The sequence below is a fragment of the Meriones unguiculatus genome, chromosome 10 (genome assembly GCF_030254825.1).
Source record: "Meriones unguiculatus strain TT.TT164.6M chromosome 10, Bangor_MerUng_6.1, whole genome shotgun sequence".
Lineage (NCBI taxonomy): Eukaryota > Metazoa > Chordata > Mammalia > Rodentia > Muridae > Meriones > Meriones unguiculatus.
Window position 1 is genome coordinate 53,091,589 of NC_083358.1, and position 22,958 is coordinate 53,114,546.

General features: G+C 42.0%; 1 protein-coding gene across 9 annotated transcripts in view; it reads left to right on the forward strand.

Moving 5' to 3' along the window:
* St6galnac3 (ST6 N-acetylgalactosaminide alpha-2,6-sialyltransferase 3) overlaps positions 1-10,653 on the forward strand; it is a 478,904-nt gene extending 468,251 nt beyond the window's left edge. For all 9 annotated transcript variants that reach the window (XM_060392473.1, XM_060392470.1, XM_060392476.1 and 6 more), the window contains one exon: positions 336-10,653. In XM_060392473.1, the coding sequence (XP_060248456.1) occupies positions 336-522 (187 nt within the window). In that variant the 3' untranslated portion in view covers positions 523-10,653. The remainder of the gene's footprint in view (positions 1-335) is intronic.
* The last annotated feature ends 12,305 nt before the right edge of the window (positions 10,654-22,958 follow it).

The window sequence follows — 22,958 nt, forward strand, 5'->3', positions numbered from 1 at the left end:
GAACACAGATGAACCCCAAACATCACTATGGAAACCCAGTTTCCTTCTCTCTTTATGAGCACTGGGCTTTGTAAGGTTGATTCCGTCTTACCATGCCTCCTCCTTTGAAAGTGGGCCATGTGTTTGAGTGTAATTGGTTGATCTGTAAACTGTATTTGATCTATTAGGGCATGAAGAACTGGTTCTTCTTCCCAAAAGTTTTCATGTGTAATAGCTTTTAACTGAGTCCATTGATGAGGGTTTGTAAGTAAATGCGTTTACTGGGCACGTAATGGATTCTTGTAAATGCCTGTCTCATCCTTGGCTCGGTCTTTCTTCCCTCTTCTCTCTTCCAGGACAGAGGGGTACAGAAAAGTCCCCTATCATTACTATGAACGAGAAAAGGATGAGTGCACCGAGTATTTTCTCCATGAGCGGACCCCATTCGGGGGACACAGGTTCATCACTGAAAAGAAGGTGTTTGCCAAGTGGGCTGAGACAAACAGAATCGTATTCACACACCCGAACTGGACAATGTCCTGACCCTGTGCTTCCTGCTCATGACACAGCAGCTGTGAGGAGGGAGGCTGTTGGTGGTGATGGTGTGGGCAGGGACGATCATGGTCCTTAGCATTCTCTGGTGGGGATGGTGACTCTCCTGGTAAAGTGAATCTTGTGGGAGGGGTCGTGCTCATTCTGTTCTTCCTGGTGGTTCAGCCCTACATACTGCACTTTATAACTTACCGAGCATCGAAACGAAGGCCAGTGACGTGACAGCTGTGACTAAAGAAAACGAAGATTATCTTCCAAGATGGCAGCTCAGAAGTCTTTAACCAAGGCCTCCAGAAGTGGTGGGTGTGGCCTTGTCCTCAGGCAAGGTTATGGAGTGGGCACATGGGCAACTCCGCACCTTGGAAAATGTTTGACTACCAAACACTGTCCCAAGTAATTCTATCAGGGTATAGACATCTGCCTCAGCTACTAGTTAGGCTGAGAAGGGGGAGGTATCTCTTTCTGAGATGCCATCTTCCTTCTGTCTGTCTTTCAGCTAAAGCCTCAGGCTGCCTACGTAAATGTAGCACTGAAGGCATTATGTAATTCCTGTATGTCAGGGTTACCGCACTATCTCAGAGACTTCATTCAGAATATATCAAGTAGCAAATATTGACATGTTTTTGAACAAATGTTGTTCAGAGGACTGTTCAAAACAATATATCTAAACATATTATTACAATTGCCTATGTTTAATGTTTAGTTATTTTTGGTTGAGTACTAAATATTAACATGTTAATATACTTCAACACTGTAATAACACATACTGTGAAAGCATTTCTGAAACATAACCAAAGGGTTCCTCACTCTGCTTCAACACCTAGTACCACAAAATTACATGCTTTTTAAAATCATGAAACAGGGAAAGCAGAACATATTTTTGCATCGATTTGTATCTTATCACATTCATAATATATATTTTTAAATTCAATTTTCTATTTTATAAGCCCAAAGTGTGTCTCTCCATATATATTATCAATGCCTAGTGCCAAATGTTGGACATGGAACATTCTTTATATCATCAATTCCAACCCAGGCTTTTGCCTTCATGGGGTTAATTGTCCTTTAGTGTACCAGATGTTCTGCTCTAGGAGTAAAATGGTGATGAACTTAATTCCCAAAGTGCTTTAGTGCTTTGTCATTTAGAGTCCCTTCTCATATGCTATACCATGTGACACCCAAGGCCACCTCACCAGACTATTGCCTGCCATCTCCAGGAGCTGATCTGCATTACATTAGCTGTGTGTGCTCATGTGTCCCAGGTTGCCCTACTTTAGACTATATATATATATATATATATATATATATATATATATATATATATGATTATATAAACAGCATTTGTGTAAATTAGAAAATGATTGAGTTCTTTGCCAAAAACAGCATAGTATATGGAAATCATGCAAAATGACCCCAAGGAAAGCTGTGTCAGTACCTCTATAAGCTTAGATATATTTGATTTGTTGTTGTTGTTGTTTGTTTTTGTCAGTGGCTCTGTTTAAGTGCTGGGAAGATGAGGACTCCGGACAATGGATAGGAAAGGAAGCAGAGAAATAGTTTCCTGGCCTAGGCCTGCGACAGCCTCTTTCTCTGTAGACTCAATATCCTTAACTATGAGAGGTTGATGTTCTGAGACAGTACTAAGCATCCATAAATATTTTGGCACAGTGATTCAGAAGCCAAAACGGGCTGCCCTTGATGAGTTAGAGCTGGAAATAACAAGACTCTTCACCTGTAGAACCTTGACAGGGCTTTCCTAGGACCAAGGACCATGCTGTCATGAAGATGCACATCTTCCCTGCCCTCGTCTGCCCTTTGACGTGCCCTTTTCATATCCACAAGCGTTACCCAGCCCCACGTTCACCACCAGAGAGAGAGGGTGATTATTCTTTCTGTGTTTGCTTATGTGATTTTTAGTTCTATGAACATTAGTTTTTTAGAGTTGATAGTGGCTCACAATGGCCACTTAGAAGAAAATAAATAATGCTAATGTTGAAATTCTCACGTGAATGTTTTTTTTTTTTCTCTCTGCGGTGGTACAGAAGTTCTGCTTTTACATAAAATGGACCCTTAGTTAATCAGAATGCTTCCGGGAATGGCACACCCAGATTTCTGTCACTGTCTAGTCACTGAAGGGCCAACTTTATTTCAAAATAAAAAACTCCAAACTTCAATGCCTTTGCTGAGAAACTCCAAAGCTTGCTTTCCTGCCTCCCTGTAGCTTCCTCCTCACACTGTGTGTGGAAAAGGCAGACTCCAGATTTCAGCTTGAAGGCATCTGTGGAATGGTAAAGTGGAAAATGGCCCTCTCCTGGTCCCTTTTTCTCTCCCCTCCTTTTCTCAGCTCTCCTCCTCCCTCGTTGATTCTTCTTTGTTGATTTGACTCTTCTTAGCAAAGTAGGAAACAGAAAGAGTTTTATGGAGACCCAGTTGAGCTCGTTTGCAGCCAGGGCTCTGACAGACACTGAGGGTTTGTTTCTCTCTGTAGTAATACTTTTCTCTGCTTCCATTTCCTGTTCCTGGTCCTTCCTTTCAGCCTCCGTTATGGTAGAAATGCAAAGTGAGGGTGGGACTGAAAGGAAAAGGGGGAGGGAGCTGTGATCTGGCTATAAAATCGATTAAATAAATAAATTAAAGGGGGTGGGGAAAAAGACAAAGTCTAATTAATCCCATGTGAAGAAGAAATTTTCCATCCTGGCCTTGCTCTCCTTGAGTTATCCCTTTGTCTAACTATCAGCATTTGTCATGAAAAGTTCCAGTCAGTTCAAGGCCCAAGTCCTCCGAAAGCTTTTATCTACATCCGAACACTAGGAAAGGTGAAGGACCTCACTCAGCACTGCTACGTAACTCTCTATATTAATTACTATTTGTGAAAAGAAAAAAATGTTTTGATATCATCTAAGGCACTAGACAAATGGACTAAGGAAAATGCCCATAGACTTCTGCAATCAGCATAAAAGCATGCAGTTCAAAATCATAGAATAGGCCTGGAGAGATGAGCTGGCAGGTACCGGCACTTGCTGCTCTTCCAGAAGACCCAAGTTTGGTTCCCAGCAATTCAGAGAACTCACACTCGGCAGTCACAGCTGCCTCCAACTCCAATTTTAGGTGACCCATGACTTCTGACCCACATGCATGATGTGCACACACAAACACATACATACACATACATAAAAATAACAAAAAATAAGTCTCTAAAAACATATCAATAAAATGACTTTTAATGCCACATTCCTATATCCGTGGGTCAGAGCATGTCTCCACCCTTGACAGAGAAGCTTCCTGCAGTAGATGGAAATTAACACAGAGAACCACAGCTGGACAACGTACAGAGAGGGAGAGAGACTGTGGGGCACTCCATCCTAAGAAATATTTTAAATAAAGCACAGAATGTCATTTCTAATTCTTCAGAACCCTTTAGAAAACCAAGAAAAAAGTTAAAGGGTTTTCTGTCTTTGTGAAATTGGCCTATCTTTAAGTCATACTGATGTGATAAAGATGACCTTGTGTTGGTGACAAACCTATCAAAAATGAGTGATCTGAAGACATATTTGTATATATAAACATGGAGTCCACTTGTGCATATAATATGTGAACAGGAATATGCATACATACATACTTATAACTGTATGAGAAAGCACACATAGGATTTCTTTACCCATGTGTGACTCACAGAAAATTCTATTTTAGATATCAGCTGAAATTTGTTGGGTTTCATTCTGAATACTGATAAGAAAAAAAAAAAAAAAGAAAAAAACTCCAAAGTAAATGCACTGATTGCTGGGGCGTATGTAAAATCAGATTGCCTGGCTGGCCAGAAGAATAAAGCCAAAGAAGATGCTAAATCTAGAACCAAGGACACAATCAGATGTACATTTGGCACCAATCAGACACATAAGTGCAGCAATCAGGATGAGTAGACTCAGCTGCCCGAAGCCCGGGAAAGTCACTGAAGAGGCTGCATTGGGCTCTCTTCCTCCTGTGAAGATACGGCGACAACACAGGGATCGGCATGGTTTCTTTTGCAGCTGTAGAGCTGTGGCTCTGTGGGAAAAGGGTCATCATGCAAGGAGCTTTCTGTCTGAGGTTTGGTGTGAACCAGCTGGCTGGGGAGTAAGAGTGTGAACGGAAACTGGCTGACCTCCAGAGAAGGATACATCCCTTGGAAAGACTGCTCTTGGCTTTCTTGGAAAAACAGACAATAATGCAGGCAGATGTAAACATATGGTTTACGGCGTCTCAAACACAACAAGCACTGAAAATGCCATGTCAGTGAAGGACCCAACTACCTTGCCCAGGGTGGTTGGTGTGCCTTAGGACGTGTGAAGTACAGCCCCAAGACAAGGATTTCTAACTCATCATCTGTTGTTTTTGTGAAGAGATGCCATGACTGTGGGATCCAGTGCGCAGCTTCCCAAGCAGCCTGGTTTGTAGACACAAAAGCACTGCAAAGGCAGTGTCCAACTCCTGTGGCCAGCAGTCACAGTGTCCCTGCACTGAACTGTACCGTTGTCTTGCACTACTTGGGCAGAGCCTGAGTCCTGCTCTATCTGCTCCTTTTCTCCACGTGTGCTGCTGAGACCAGAGGTGTTCTATTGTCATGAGATGCCAAGCATCATGTAGACACAAAGGCATGTTTCTTACTTCCTGTTGGTCACTGAGGATGGTCTAACCTTGGTGTATGGAGCAGCTCCATACAGAGGCTACTCACTAGCCTGGAAGGCCCTGCTCTTGGCTTAGACTCAAAGCAGAGTAGTCCTTCCCTCAGAAGGGTCTGGTTGTGTGGTTGAGTTCATGTTTGAGGCAATGTATATAAATGTACAGAAACACCCAGTGTGCTACAGGACTCAATAAGTATGCATAGTTAGAGAGTCCACTTGTATGGTGCTGTTACAAGTGGAGAATTTTGAAACTATATGCATCAGGCTCTTTAAATGGGTCCTGTGGCTCAGAAATAGTGTGCTGTTTTGTTGCTTGCTTTCGCTGACCACAGAGACTCCACCAGGATAAAATCACATGTAAATTGCAAAGGCATTGAAACAGAGCCCTTCCTCGGGTATTGTAACAATACAGAAACCTCATTTTATTGTTTTTAAGTCCCCCTTTTTTTCTTTTCCTTTTCAGAATAGGCACCAAATTGTTTTTGAGGTAGCAAAGCACCTCTCTCTCAACAAATAGGTCTCTTCTTATGTGTGCTTTAGAGATTGCAAAGAATCAGAAGCTCATCTCCATGAAAGTGAGGAGCATGAGATGAATAAATAGCCAACTGCCACGGCCTCGCATTTGCTGACACACTGAGCAGTTTCTTCTGAGAAACTTCAAAGGGATCAAAACCTGGACACTGATAGACCGTTGTCACCCAGCCTGCTGTGAAGTCCTCATTTGCCTGTGTTTAACATTGCTGTCACTGGCATTGAATAAATACCGACCATATTACACGCGGTATGTTTATGCTTCACTTGTGTTTCTGTAAGGGTCACACAGTATTTGCTGGAGAGGCTTGTTCACTTCTGAAGCTTGTAATCTTCACTTACCTGCAGACGAGGCTGAGATGCACAGTGGCATGCTGGTCAGGGGCTTTGTTCTCTGGTGTCATCTGTTACTTACAGACAGCTTACAATGAAGTATACAGGTTGGCAAAGGGCAGTTAGCAGATTTTAGTTTGTTTTTATAACCAGAAAAGTGAGGGTGGGATAACAAAGCAGGATAAATTTTGTGGCTAGAAGAAACAAGGACTGTGGTATCTGATATGCTCTGTATTGAAGGCAGAATCATACAGGACATGATTTCCACTGAACAAGAGGAGGCTTGGCCAGCCTGTGGAATTCTTGAAGTTCACTTGAATTGCATTTGTTATTTTCCCTATCACTGTGTTAACATATCTGACAACATTCAGCCTTAAGAGGAAGGACATTCTGATTCACAGAGGAATACAATCTCTCCTGGCAGCAAGAGCAGCTTGGTCCATAGTGGCGAAGAGGAAGCAGAGAAGAGGATCTCAGCCTCAGCTGACTCACCTCTGAGACCTCAGCCCTAATGGTGCTGCCCACACTCAGGGGGTCTGTCCTCCTAAGAAGACCTCTCTGGAAACACCATTGCCATCAGGCAGAGGTGTGACGCAGTAATGTCTGGTTGTACCAATCCAGTTGGCAATCAGCACTGACAGTCATGCCTGATGCTGAGCTATGGTTCCTCTCTTGCTCTGCCAGGCTTATCAGCACAGTCATGTTAGTGTATAGGGTGCTGAAAACCCAGGCTGGCTTCTGCTGTCCTCACTCCTACTTCCCTTCCTCCTATCTCTCTTGTTGCCCCTTATTTTCTGTGTTCAAACTCAACATTCATGCTCAGAGATGTTCTCGCTTTACAACTCAGCTTACTGTACTGGATCAACTCCATGAGGAACCCACACTTGGATGATATCAAAGTAAGAGTTTACTTTTGGACTCAATAACAATAATTAGTGCACGCCAGCTGTGTTGAAGGGCTTAGTATTTAAATCAATGCCCCTGAGATTCTGTGATGTCTACATAATGTTAGTGTCATTTTACATAAACAGTTGAAGCACAGAGAAGTAAGATGGGTTGCCTGTGTTCAGATAGTAGCAATGACATGAGGTCTGAACAATAGCAGTTCTTCACAGAGTATATATTCAGCCATGGCAGTCCAAATGATGTAACAAGAACCCCACCATCCCAGTAGCCTCCAGAATAAATTGGTTTCTGTCTCAACTATGAATTCCATATACATAGTGCTTTACAACTAGCTTTCATGGGACTTAACCTTCCATCCTGTGGCCAAGTCCCCCTCCAAGTCCTTGGAGTCCTTTCAGTTAGGCCGATTAGTGCAGAAAAAGCAAGAAAGATGTGTGTCAGAGGCTTTATGGGTATAAAGTCTGAAAGTGTCGGGCCTCACTCCATCCCACCGGCTGGGTTCAACCAGGGCCTGCCAGTAACTTGGACAAGGCAGTCTATGTGCAGCCAGTATGAACCTTTGTAAAACGTTTGAAACTTTTGAGAAAAAAAATTTCTCTGCATAGAAAGAGAATAAACCAGAGGAAAAAGTCTGATCTAGGTTTAATTAAGGCAAGAAGAGAGGGTGCAGCTTTTGTTGGAGGAAGCCAAGAGAGCAGTTGTTGAGCTGGAAATGCTGAGGTCACGTGGGTGTCCGCACAGTAGAAGTGGTGTCACTGGTAAAACCCTAGTGATGGGTGCTGAAAGTGAGATGCTTGCACTCGCTTCTGATCGAACCCTCGCCGTGCCTACTCCTTTGTAAGGTGTCAGAAAAATGAGTGTCCTGTTTGGTCTTTGGATTTGTGCGGTAAGTACTGTGAGTTTATTTTTTAACTGAAAGAAAAAAGTGTAGTGTTTGGTTCTCAAATCTCAAAGTTGAAAAATCTCTCCCACTCTGTCTTTTCTTTTCTTATTATATGAACTTGCATAAAAGGGACACTAATCTGACATAAATAGTCTGGCCATCGTCAAAACACCAAGTCTGTTTCTAAGAAAATAGACTTTACTCTTTCCTCCTTCCCAGTTTTTTACTTCCTTTCCCAATACGTTTTCACCATTTACTGTATTTTCTTGAATGTGTCTGGACATGCTGTCCCTCTAATATAATAACTAGAATCTTGCATCCCTTGTTCTTTCTTGCCTAACAAGGCAGCCTGTTATCTTGGGGGAAAGTGCCTTGAGTATTCGCATATAAATAATTGCTGTTTGCCCAGGAGAGGTTAGCTAAAAGTCTAAAAGCAAAATAATCAGAGAAATGAGTCTTCAGGTGTTTGCTTTTTTCGGAACAGAGTGGAATTCTTTGAATGGGACCCTGCAGTGCCTAGCATAAGTGGAGGAATAAAAAAGTGTGTGGAGTGGGGCGGGCTTCTAGGATCTGTAAGCATGCTAAGTGTAGCGCGTGCTATGGTGTTTCCCAAGAGTGAACTGCTCAGTTTAACCATGGTGGAGCGTCCCTACCCTGTGCCCACAGCTGTGATTCCTGAAGATGCCATCATTTGGTGTGTAGAAGCAGCACCTTCCACCAGCCACTGTGTATTCTTCTACCTGTAACTGAGTACTGTTTCCAGTAAGGCCATTTTCCACGTCTAGGAGAGCACTTGGCAGTCTATGTACTCTCAAACTTTTCACAAAATGCTTACCTTTCCCCCAGAACTATGACACCTATCAGGAAATTTGCATAGACGGGTCTTTAATCTTGAGTGGCAGCTTTACTTCAAATTGCAGCACTTTGGCCAAAACATCTTTGTGGGAGCTGATTGTGATGGCTCTGTTCTCTCCTGAGGAAAGGGGGAAATGTCACACTCTGATGGAGCAAAGGGCTTTCATGTTGGAAAAGGATGTAATGTTTTACAAGTCAATCTGTAATCATGCAGAGCTATGAATGCCTGCTAAGTGTGGAAGAAAAAAAAAGAGAAAAATATTCAAAAGTGCAATTTGAATTCAATGAGACCGAGTGGTAATGGATAGGAACAAAAATAAAACCAAGGTACTTAAGCTCAAAAAAGACACCCTGATAATATCAGTGCTCACCCGGAGTATCTGGAGAATAATAGGAGACACCATTGGGAAGGCCACCAGCACTCCAGGATCTATAGAAAAAGAATCAACGAACAAACAGCAAGGGAGCCATGAGGGATTAGCAGTCTGACCATGAGAAGTCAAGCTACTACTGGATATTTTTCTGTTCATTTTTAAAGTAATAGGTTTTCATTGTTGGATAAAGTGTAGCAGACGATGTAATGGCCAATATTACAGTGTCCTGTGTATGTGCATGTGTGTGGATGGGGGCCGGGTGGTCCTGGTCTATGACCCGCTTTGTCATGGTAATAAGAAATTATAAGTGTTTCTTCTCATATCATTAAATCCCGTAAATGTTCCCCTTCAACAACATTGCTCAGTCATCTATTTAATTATATCTTTCTTCTTAGTTTTCTCTATGTGGTAAACAGAGCTGTTCGTGGATTTTTGAACATTTCTCTGATTTCTTTCTTTTATTGTACCCACATGCCTGCTTTCCTGAACCTTTCAAAGAATGACACTTTTTCATCTTGGCAAACTTCATATATGCAAAGAAACGGTCTTTTTTTTTTAACCTGTTTTTTAATTGACATTTAATTTATTATAGAAATTACATGTTTACATATACATTGGTAATTTACATTTCTTCTTTCATGAATCTGCACTTTCTGGACTTTTCCCCCCATTTTTCTGCTTCAGTAGGAGTCACTACAAGTTAAAGTCACATAAGAACTTCAGTCAAAAGCAAAGTTAGGTTCACAGTGACCGTGATCATGAGGGAAGAAGAAACTAAACTGAATCAAGATTTTGAAACACTGTAAGTGTAAGAGAAGTTCAGAATGTTTCAGCATTGGTTTTCAACCCTGTGACTAAACTAGGCAAAAGCAAAGCCAGTGTGTGAAGGTTCAGACTTCACTTGGCAGCATCTGGAGGAGTCCCTAGTCAGTGTGGACGTTTAGAAGGCTGAAATTGGGTAAAATATTCGCTGGTCAAACCACTCATTCTGCAGTGATTTCTGGGACTAGGTACTTTGACTCAAGAAGAAGCCTCTGGTGCTATGAAAGAAGATGCCAGCCCCCATGAGGAAGGGCAGGATTTGAAAGCTCTTCAGGACACAAGCCTGAGAGGGTTGGATGCTTGGAGAGTCCTGCCATCAGCAGCAGCAGCAGCAGCAGTGACCTTATCTCTGTGGATGGCATAGCTCACTGTGCTCATGTGCGGAGTTCAGTCCTTCATTTCTGACATTTGACTGACAGTCAGCGCGCACACCCACAAACCACAATCACCAAGCACTGTCACCAGCCCCCCAGCTCTGCCACTGCTTGTGCTGACTTTATTCCCATGAGGCTTCACACAGTGTACATTCTTGGCTTCTCGATGAAGGAAATTCATCCACATTCATGCATGCTCGTTTTTATATACTTACTATTGTGATATGTCTTTGGAATGTGATGGCTCAGGAAAATTACCCCTCGTCGCCTAGCTCCCTTGACGTTGGACTCTTTATGATAGTGGATTCCACTGCAGATTCAGTGGTCATTCATATTGTCCACCTTTCCCGTTTCTGCTAGATTAAATAAATTCTTCATTTTGAGTCTTGTTGCAGTTTTCAGTTTTCTGGGATGCACCACTCACTTTTCTTACATGCATAGTTCTTTTATCTGCTCTCTGTAGTTCCAAAAGGATGCTTTGAATATTTTAAGTTTTAAGCCAACAATACCCTTTTCAAGTTGCTCTCTTATGATTTTTTTAAAACAATATTCACCATAATACAAATTTAAATTATTTGCCAGTGCCTTGACTAGACTTAATCCAAGAAGGCTAATTGAACATTAAGCATTTTCATCATCTCATGGTGTCAAACCTGTCTTCTCGGTATTGAGACGTGGATAGGCCATGAGCGTAATTGTATTCCTGGCAAAGCAACCAGAGTGAAAGCTTGATAATATGATTAGTATATCACAAGGAAATTAGTCCCAGTCATTCTAAATATCTGAGCAAAAAACTATAATCTCCGCAAATGTCTTACAGGTACACTTAAATTCTTGGCACTGCATTGGGGTTTTAGAGAATTCATAAATGGGAAGGTTGTAATATGTCTTTATGGAGCTTACCAAAGAGTTAACAAATGAATTCCAAATAAACACAAGAATAAGATAGTGAATAAAAGGGTAATTCAAACACAAAATGCTATATACAGCACAGAAGCCCAAAGGACATGAGGAAGGATGGCTCAGATATGAAAGTTGCCCTTCCATTGTGTTTCTGTGGAAGTGACATTCCACTGCAGGACATGCTGGAACCCAGGGGTAGTGCCCTAAGTATCTGCTGGCATGCCTTGGTGACACGGCTAAGGTGACAGCCTCTAAGGTTCAGGGAAGCTTCCTGGCAGCAGCACCATGCACACGAAGTGTGTACCTGAAGATGCAGAGGGTAGTTTTAAAAAATGAAATGAAAAATCTGCAATATAGACAAGTGCTAAGAATTATTCTCCTTCCTCTCCGGAATCTGCCGCGGGACCAGGGGCAAGGTGGTTGGAGGGCAGGGCTCACCTAAGCCTCTGATGCCATATTTACATGCAGTCTCTGAACAAACAGCACTTTTCAAAGATATCAGCGTAAGCTGTGAATTCAAACAGCATTGTAGGTGGACCCAAATCAGTGAAAACATGCATCCTGCTTATCATTATCACCTTCATAATCAATTCATCTTCTCTTATTCTTCCTGGTGCACATTTACTCTTAGCGTTAGGAGCTAGAGTGATTGTGAAGCATTCTGATGATGCTTTTCTTGTGATGACCCCATCACACTTGTCTACAGAGCCTGGGTGAAAATTTTCTGATGGAATGATAGCTACATTCATGTAATTGGTGTCTTCAGGAGAGGCAAGAAAGCAAGAAACATAATGCATCTCTGTCTAACTTCCATCTCTAGTGCTGGTTAGTTTTTTGTCAGTGACACAATCTAGAGACATTGGGAAAAGGGAGCATCAGTTGAGAAGATGTCTCCATCAGGTTGGCCTGTAGGGAAGTCCATGGGCATTTTCTTAATTAAGGATTGATGTGGGAGGGCCTGTCTGGCGATGGGTGGTGCCATCCCTGGGAACGAGGTCCTAAGTCACATAAGAGGTAAGACTGAGCATGGGTTGGCCATTCCCTCAATCTCTGCTCTATCTTTATCCCTGTGCATCTGTAGGCAGGAGAAATTTTGGATTGAAATTTTTGTAGGTATGTTGGTGTTCCCCTTCCTCCACTAGGAGTCCAGTCTAGTTAGGGGGTGGCCTCTTCAGTCTCTGAGGCCCCTGCTACTGAGAGTCTCAGCTAGAGTCACCCCCACATCCTCCCAGGAGCCTAACCTGTCATAGGTCTCCAGCTTGTCTCAGAGATGCCCCACCCATGGTTTCTCTTCTCTTTGCAAGCCCTCTATCTTCCCACACCCTCTCCCCAGTCTGATATAGAGCCTCATTTCTATCCACACTCATTCTTCAATCCTGTTTCCTCTCTTGAATTTTTTCTATGTATTCTATTTCCATTTCTGAGTGATATTTAAGTATCCTCCCTTGGGTCCTCCTTGTTAACTTCCTTTGGGTCTACAAATTGTAGTAAGGTTATCCTATACTATATGGCTAATATCCACTTATAAGTGAGTAAATGTGTGTCTTTGTGGGTCTGAGTTACCTCACTCAGGACAATCTTTTCTAATTCCACCCATTGGCCTGCAACTTTCATTATTTTCTTGTTTGTAATAGCTGAGTAGTATCCCATTGTGTAAATGTACACACCTCATGGGAGATAGCCAAACCCTGACACTATTAATGATACTCTGCTATGCTTGCAGACAGGAGACTGGTATAGCTGTCCTCTGAGAGGCTCCACACAACAGCAGATTAAAACAGATGCTGATATCACAGCCAATCATTGGGAAAAGTGCAGAAAGACTTGTGAAAGAATGGGGGAAGAAAAGAAAGACCCAGAGGGGCAGGAGCTCCACAAGAAAACCAATAGAGCCAACCAATCTGGGCTCCTGGGGGCTTATGGAACACCAACCAAGGAGCATGCATGGACTTGATGTATGCCCCTTACACATACATAGACAGCGGATAGCTTGACCAACATGTGGGTCCCCTAGAAAGGGGAGAGGAGACTGTCTGTGACATGGACTCTGTTGCCTGCTTTTCTTTTTTAATTTTAATTTTTTAATATTAATTACAATTTATTCACTTTGAATCCCAGCTGTAGCCCCCTCCCCCATTCCCTCCCAATTCCACCCTCCCTTCCTCATCTCTTCTCATGCCCATCTCCAAGTCCACTGATAGGGAAGGTCTCCTCCCTTTCCATCTGACCCTATCCTATCAGGTCTCATCAGGACTAGCTGCATTGTCTTCCTCTGAGGCCTGATAAGGCTGCTCCCCCATCAGCGGGAGGTGATCAAAGAGCCAGCCACTGAGTTCATGTCAGAGACAGTCCTTGTTCCCCTTACTAGGAAGCCCATTTGGACACTGAGCTGCCATGGGCTACCTCTGTGCAGGGGTTTTAGGTTATCTCCATGAATGGTCCTTGGTTGGAGTATCAGTCTCAGAAAAGACCTCTGGGCCAGATTTCTTGGTTCTGTTGCTCTTTTTGTGGAGCTCCAGTCCCCTCTAGGTATTTCTATCTCCCCCTTCTTTCATAAGATTCCCTGCACTCTGCCCAAAGTTTGGCTATGAGTCTCTGCTTTGATATCCTGCTGGGTAGAGTCTTTCAGAGGGCCTCTGTGGTAGGTTCCTGTCCTGTTTCCTGTTTTCTCCCTCTTCTGAGGTCTAGCCCATTTGCCTTTCTGAATGAGGATTGATCATCTTACCCAAGGTCCTCTTTTTTGCTTAGCTTCTTTAGGTGTACAGATTTTAGTATGTTTATCCTATATTATATATCTAATATCCACTTATAAGTGAGTATATGCCATGTGTGTCTCTCTGCTTCTGGGATACCTCACTCAGGATGATGTTTTCTAGTTCCCACCATTTGCCTGCAAATTTCATGATTTCCTTGTTTTTAATTGCTGAATAGTACTCCATTGTGTAAATGTACCACAGTTTCTGTATCTATTCCTCAGCTGAGGGGCATCTGGCTATTATGAATAAATCTGCTACAAACACGATTGAGCAAATGCTATACCACTCCTGGGAGTATACCCAAAATATGCTCAAGAACACAACGAGGACATTTGTTGCCAGCTTTTCATTCACTTGCCTCTGGCAGGGCTACCTCGCCAGGCCACAGCAGAAGAAGATGTGCTAAGTCCTGATGCAACTTAACTGTGCTGGTCTGAGTTAGTCAGGGAGGCTCCCTTTATCTGAGGAGTGGGGGAGGGGAGCTAGGGCTAAGTGGAAGGGAGGATCTACAGTGAGGATATAAAGTTAATTAATTAATTAAAGACCGAGCAAGTTAAGGAAGCAAGGTAGGGAGTAGCATCCCTCAGTGGACTCTGCTTCAATCCCTGCCTTTAGGTTTTTGACTTGAGTTTGTGCCCTGACTTCCCTCAGGACTGGACCATCTTCCAGATGCTTAAGCCAAATAAGTCCTTTCTTCCCCAAATTGTTTTTGGTCATGGTATTTATCACAGGAATAGAAAGCAAACCTGCTTTCCAGAGAAAAATCTAATAAGGGATTCACCTCTTTCATCTGAGAAAATGAATTCTGTGTTCTAAATGAACTGCTGCTGTCTTCCTGCAGGTGACTCCCTGGGTCCTAGGAAAATTTCATATTTACTTTGAGTGGGGAAGAAGGGTAAAGGAAGAAAAGAGAGCTATTTGAAAAACCAAAAATCACTATTCTTGTGTGTCTCTTCTAAGTTTCTACTGATACCTACCATTATTTCCTAATGGTTCTTCTCTGTTTTGTGTCTGCTACAAGCCAACCCCGAGTCTAGGAGCTCTGGCGCCCATGTGCAAGGGCCTTTCCTGACTCCTTCTCTTCTTCCTGGCTGGCACAAGATAGGCAGCTTTGTCCTGTTGTACCCTTCTACCACCGTGTTTTCATTATCCCAGGCTCATAAGCAATGGAACGAGCTAACTATGAGCCGAAGCCATGACTCCAAATTATTCTTTTCCTCAGATTGTGTGCTCAAGCATTTTGTCAGAGGGGAAGAAAGAAAAGAGAGTGTGTGTGAGAAAGAGAGAGAGAGAAAGGAAGGAAGAGAGAAAGGAGGGAAGAAAAAAGAAAGGAAGAAGAAAGAAAGAAAAAGAGTAAGAGAGAGAAAGAGAAAGAGACAGAAAGAAAGAAAGAAAGAAAGAAAGAAAGAAAGAAAGAAAGAAAGAAAGAAAGAAAGAAAGAAAGAAAGAGAAAAAAGCAAAAGCATGAGAGTAGCCCAGAGGATGTTGTTCAGCATGTGGTACCTCAACATGGAAAAGAAGTTGGGTTGGCAAACACATCAGGATGGTCTAAGGAGGTTTTCTGGAGAAAGTGGATTTGAAGTGCAATCAGAATAGTGACCGACGGGAAATCGAGTGACCGGAGTATGAAGGGGCAAGCATGGGTAAATTCAGTGCGACACAAAAAGGCACTCGGAAGAGTGAAAATGTGTCACATTCTAGAATGTGGAAGAAGTTGAGTACAACTGATTGAAGAAAAGTGTAGGAGCAAGAGGTGGAGAATGAAAAGAGAGCAATGTCATCACATCAGAGCGTGCAGAACCTGCAGGCTGTAACTGTCACATGCAACGTGTACTTAGCTTTTAGGTAGAAATGCTAAATTTGACTTTTTGCTGAGAGGATCACAAAAAGAACAAATCAATCCAGGATATTTCACAAGTGTTGAGCTTAAACAATTAAATGCTGATATAGCTGCCTAAACCAGGAAACAAAATAGGAGAAGCCATGGAGTTTTAAGTTTTAGACATGTTCACCTTGAAAGACAGAGTGAAGTTTTTTCTGTGAAACTCAGGATATGGGTATTCAGATATAAATTTAGAGTGACCTGAACAATGCAGACAAAAGAGATATGACACAAAAAGTATGATGACAGAAATAGAGAAAAGTCAGGCGGCTGTCCCTACATGTTATCTATTGCTCTATAGCAATTTACCTGATACAACTATTAAATAACAGGATTTATGGGCCAACTACACAACAATGGTATGTATGGCTCTGCCCGAGCGTCTCCTACAAGGCTTCGAGCAAGGAGTTAGCTAATGAATCTCAAAAGCTCAACTGTGGAAGGCAACACCTGCAGTCAAATGCATTGGCTATATTCAGCTCTGTGATGAGTCTTAGCTGGAGGCTGTCTCCGTAGAATAGCTGTCAATATGGAGGCTGGCTTCATGAAAACCATCACAGGAGAGTCAGCTGGTGACTGAGCCTTATTTACAGTCCAGTCACAGACATGACATCTCTACAATGTTGAGGCACGCTTTTTTAAGAGCAGAAGACAGGATCATTCTGGGACCCCTAATAAGATGCCTACCACTCAGTATGTGTATGCCCAGAAGAGGCAAAGAATAAGCCTCCACCATAATGACACTTAAACCTGAGAAAAAGAAAGCAGGGCCTAATCAAAACCAGAGAGAAACAGATCTCTTCTTTACTCTTCTTGATGTTGCTTTGCAAATTTTCCATATTTGCTCATGCCAAGAATGATTATAAACTGGATTTATCAAAATATACAGAACACTAATGAATACAGCATACATCTTAGAAGATTGCATCTAGTTAAAAGTAATTCTTTGGAGTTGGATTGGCAAAGATGAGAGGTGGGGGGAGGGAGAAGGAAAGGAGTGTGAAATTACCTGTTTGCTGATAGAGACTATTATATGGTTAAGGAAGAGCTCGTGGTGGTAAGCAGAGGCATGGCAAGAGTGGGTAGGAAGACAGGCTTGGGAAGTGGGTCATACTCCAGTATTCAGTAGAAATTAAAGTAATTGATTCGGATACTAAGCCCGAATTGTGTCATATTGTGAATTGAATAACACAGGTACATTGACACCAGGAAGATTATAAGATGACAGAAAAATAAAGAATGAAGAATTCATTCAGATTTTAAAAACTGATGTATTAGCAGTGTTATAACCAGAAATGCACAGGTTGCAGGCTAGAAAGAAAAGCAAAAATGAAATTACATCCAAAAGAGGACTGTTTGAAACTCAGACAATCATTTATAAGATTGTGTGTAGAATGAAAATGGCCAGATCATAAAAAATGACAAAATATCTATATTTGATAATAAGTAATTTTTCTCGGGTACTAACAATTCAGTGATTCATTTAACAAATATTTACTAAAAGACAGTTAAAATTTAAGTAAATGTAGTTTGACTTTTTTAAAAGCGAGAAACCATAACATTTGAAATTACTATCGAACCTAGTTCACAGTTACCTGTATCACAGCTGAAGCGACGGAACGGGATGGAGAGAAGCAAAAATAGATAGCTTTGCATTTATACTACACCACCTGTGGCTACAGTGAAATTGAGAATTTTTTTCTGGCTCAAAGGATGAAAAATACTCCGACTTGAGAACACAGAGTGGCAACTTGGAACTTCTGATGCAAAGAAGTATAAATTGCACTGTTTGTAATGATTCAGAAACATCTCTGGACTGGGTCAGTGTAAAAGAGAAAGGTTGGTGAATGATAGGTGTATGAAAATAATTTAAAAAAAGACACCATGCTTTTGTTAGAACAAAAAACACCTCTCATAAACTCTGACACTTAAACACTTTGTTCCTGTGAAGCTGGAGGGATTGCTCAGAGGGTATGAGTGCTTGCTGTTTTTGCAGAGTACCGGGGTTTGATTCCCAGGACCCACCTGGCAGTTCACAAGCCTCTGAAATCCAGTTCCAAGAGGGATCTGACACCTTCTTCCTCTGTAGGCACAAGGTCTGTATGTGCTACACAGACATACATCTGAACAAAATATACTTTTGCATAAAATAAATGGATAAATCTAAGAAAAATTTAAACACTCAGTTCCCTAGTTGTGATACTGTTTGGGAAGGTGCGGGAGGCGTGGTCTTGCTGGGGAAGTCTATCACCAGGGAATGGCTATGAGTGTTACAGCCTCCCTCCCACTTTGTTCTCTCTGCTTTGTGCTTGCAATTAAGATCTGACTCAGTTTCCCATTCTTGCCTGCCTGCTCCCATGCCTCCCTGGCACTGTGGACTTTTATCACTCTCGAACTGCAAATACAAATAAACCCCTCTCTCTGCAAGCTGCATTAGGCCATGGTGTTTTCTCACAGCACCAAAAAACAACTGATAGAAACCACAAAGAGAAGGGATGGCAGAATAACCCCAGCTGTCACCCACACTACACTCTGTGTTGACAGGGGGTACTTGTTGATTTCATTTCCCTCTCTTTATCTGCCTGACAGATGTTGTTGACAAGGGAGGGCCTGCAATCCAGGGTGGACCAGGCTTCATACCATATTAACTGGAAGGCCTCTAGATGGGCATTCAGTCCCAGCATGCACAGCCCTCTCCAGAAATTGATGTGTATGCTGAGTGCCCGCCTTCAGTGGCATCTTTCCTACCCGGAGAGCAGTGCTCATGCTGCATACTAGTGAGCCACGAGACAGCTGGTGACAACTTTGAGTCCCACCAGGCTTCAAATTCATCCGTGGTGCCAACTACAATGTTTCCTCAATCATAAAAACCAATAAATGTCCCTTTTTAGAAATGATCTAAAACCTCAGTCAGAATTTTGCTCATTTGTTATTTGCTATCAAAATAAACTAAACTAGGCAAAACCTACTGAGAACTTGAAGACTGTATTTTGAAAGCTATTATCTGTCCTATTACATTTATTAATTAATAACTAATTATTTTACATTTTAATAACTTGGAAATATTTATATCTAATATAAACTTCCATAAGAATGAGAAAACTAGATTTACTAATTAGATAAAACTCCCGCTAAAAGGAAAGACATTTAATACTTTATAAAATTATGAAACAATAAAAGATAAACACATACCATTGGCAAGGTTTCTTAGATAGTAACACAATTTTGGAGCCTGTGAAGCTCCCTAAGGGCTTCCAACATCCCAGAGACCCTAGCATAGAAGCCGTGCTCACACGTGCAAACCTCTTCCACAGCACAAAGAAGATACTGAAGATGGATTATCCCCCTAACTCCTCCAGAAGACCCTCAGATCTGGGGAGCTGGCAGCTTCCTTTCTCCTGTGTTTTCAACTGGGTCTATGGTAATGCATCCTTGCCGACGGACGGAAGAGGTGCTGTTCAGTTCTGCAGTGTATTACAAAGCCGTATCAATCAAAGTTGAGGTATTAGTGAAATGATAGACGCAGAGATCACTGGAGCAGGCTTGCAAGCCTAGACGCAAGCCCACACAAAGGCACTGAACTGAGGTGCAAAGGCGCTCTGATAAGGCAGGGAGCGTCTTTCCAGGAAGTGCTGTGGGAATAGCTTTACATTAGTTGTACAGAAGCAAAGCACAGACTGGATGGATTCCTCGTGTGCCGACCTCACTGCTCAGTGAATCCTAAACATAAACATATGAAACTCAGGAGGTCCGCATGCCCTTGGCTTGAAACAAATGTGCATGATACCCAAAACATGGTCCACAAAAGAAAAAAAGTTGAAAATGTGAACCTCATAGAAATTGAAACTTTTTTTATGAGAAAGTCACTCCTAAGAGATTTTTTTTTTCCTAAGAGAATTTTAACATCAGCCACATTCTGGGGGAAATATAAACATGTCACATTCCTAACAAAATAATGTGTATCCAGTCTTAAAAAGACTTCTGAAAACTCAATAATCACACACACACACACACACACACACACACACACACACACACACACTTAGACACACAGAATATAAAATATGGGCAAAACCTCTGGATAGCATGTTAGCAACGGTCTCCAGATGAACACGACCCACAGAATCTTCCTCTTGAAAGAGACGCTTTATTCAAAGAACTGGCTCATACAGCTGTGAAAAGCTGCAGTTCCACAGCCAGCAGGGTGTGAGGCAGAGAGAGCTGGTGCCAAGGCAGCTTGCTGCAGGCCTCCTCCTCCACACAAATGGCTGCATTTCTTCTCAAGGCCTTCAAATCTGTAGTTGAGGCCCACAGGCATGACAGATGGGAGTTGGCTTCTCACAGTCTATTGATCTCAGTGGCAAATATACCTAAGAGACACCCTGACAGAACAATCCTGATACGTTCTTCCAAGTAACTGTATGACATAGCCTAGCCAAATTGATGCAAAGCATTAAATAAACATTTGAGAGGTATCTAGATGTTACCTAGAGGTAATTAGATGTTAGGAAAATGTAAGCAAAACCCCAAAGAAAAGCCTACCATACACATACTCATTAAGGTAGCCAAGGAAAACTGTCCAGTAAGTGAAACCTCAAAAGAATTGGAGCAAAACCAATAAAATGCCACCATTTTAACTTCCAGAAAGAATATGCAATAACCTGATCTGCCATACAAGATAGAAGAGAATGCCAATGAGTAAAGCCATGATGAAAACTGTTTTGACATTTCTTACAACTTTAAGATATAATTAATATATCCTACAGCATAACAATACCATGCCTACACATTAAGGAAATAATTTATGTTCAGAACAAAAATATGTACCTGAACATTTATATCAACATTATCATAATCACACCAAACAAGAAACAACCAAAACGTCCTTCAGCCGATGAATGGATGAGTGATGGCTCATTTTGTCGAGAAATAATACTCATTAACATACAGACGTGAGCTATCATTTCCTCAACATGGAATGTCAGCGGCTTCATAACATGGGGAAGAAGTTAGCGCTGCAACAGCACACACTCCTGAATCCATTTGATGGCAAGGCACTGAGAAGGCAAGGCTTTCATGAGACGGTGGGTGTCCAAGGTTGAGCTGGCCAAACACTGACAGGAAAGGTGAGCAGGAAGGAATCTGAGGGATGGTGGGTTCTTCTATATCTTTTTTATGGCGACGATGATACGAAATCATCTATCTCCCTATATTGAAACTCCAAACTGTATGTAAAATAAATTAAGAATTAAAACTATTCAGCTGCCATCCATCTTTGTCCCTTCTACTCTGTCCTCCATATGTGAATCCAGCTTGGATCATAAATCGAGAAAGAAGAAATTGCCTGGCAATAAGGGACATACTATCTCTGAGCTAGTTATTATTTGGGATGTTCTAGTGCTATCGATAAGAATTGCTCCCCACTCAAAGTCAACCAATTTTGAACTCTCCAAACCTTTCCAACACAAAGGTCGATAACACTGATGTGCTCAGAAGCAACACAGGAGTAAGGCCATCTAATAAAGCTTCCTCTCTTAGTTACCCAGACATTGTATTCCTCAGCTTGGGCAGCTGTGTACCAGCCACACAAAATGCTCTCAGCCATTCCTCTTAATCAGTAACAGTATTTTTTTTTACAGTTTTACTATCAAAAACAGTAAAAATATTTCTTAAGGACTAACAATTATAAAAGTTGTAATCATCAAAACTTAGTACTTCATAAAGAGTGAAGGGGAAATAAACATCCTTCAAGCAATCAGTGCACGGAAGCTGGAGGTGGACAAACACGTTTAGCAACCCTCGTAGGGGTGGTTAGTCCTTCACGGGGCCCAAGGTCTGTGCACCTGTGCCCATGCCATTACCATGTCCTCTTCCCGTGGCCACCACCTCATCATCTTCCCTTGCCCATGACTGTCTCTGTTCTCCGCAGCTACTACCGCTTCTGGAAATAAGGCCTCACTCTTGAAGTGGATCAAAACCTCTTTATGGATTTGGATCCAAATCAGAGCAGTGCTTTGAGGCCTTCAGGTCTGTGCACTGTGACAGCAGCAGAACACTGGATCAAAGTGCCACAGGAGAACGCCTACCTCATGGAGGATGAATTAATCCCAGACAGTTAAACATTCTCAGCCTTTCTGGGTCTGACTCTACTGACATCATTTTAAAACTTTTATGGCGTTTAGCTGGCTCACTTTTCTGAATCTATATTCATTTATCACAATGACTCTTCAATGGGATTTTTATGTGAAATTTTAACTCCTGAATAAAATGAGTTTAGTGTTCATTTTTTCATTGGGAGAATCCCAATAAAAAATCATTAATACTGTCAGTAACTATGAATATATATGCAGTATTTAGGAAAAGGTGTTACAACTAAAAAGTATACCTGTCTCCTAGAAATTTACCACTTAGTTGTAATCAAACACTGTAATTTGTGGGCTGGGGAAATGATGGCTCCATGGGAAAACTGCTTACTCTGTAAACATGAGGAGCTGAGTTTGAATCCTGAGAGCTCATGTAAGCCAGGCATGATGGTGCACATTTATTATTCTATCACACATATCAGCTTTTTCTATGCTGAGGGGAGAGGCAGAGACAGGAGGCTCCCGGGCCATCTAGCCTGGAACACACATGCATGTAGCAGCAAACAAACAAAAAGACACTGTGCCAAGCAAGCTGGAAGGCGAGGACTGGTGCCCAAAGCTCTCCTCAGACTTTCACACACATAGCCACCCTACATGTCACACACACACATAGACATGCATGCGCACACACACACACACACACCACTCTTCATACACAAATTGTTGAAGTATTTGGAATTCATGATTTGAAAAACAGTGATTTTGAATCTAGTAATCAATGGTATAGTGACTTGTATAAGACTAGAGTATATTGCTAAGAACAACTGATAAGGATGTTAAAATATGAACAGAGGAGTCTTTGGGGATATACCAGGGAACTGTCTAAGAAGAAGGGTGTTAGGAGCCAAGATTCTCAGAGAAGAAAAATGAAAAGAGGGAGCTGTGACATTTAGCTCAACTTATTCCTTGAAAGCACTTCCTGATTCATAGGCTGGGAAGCTAAAGAGAATGCCCAGCAGTTCAGATTTCTCAAGTTTCAGTCCTCTCAAAGGAGGCCACCCCAA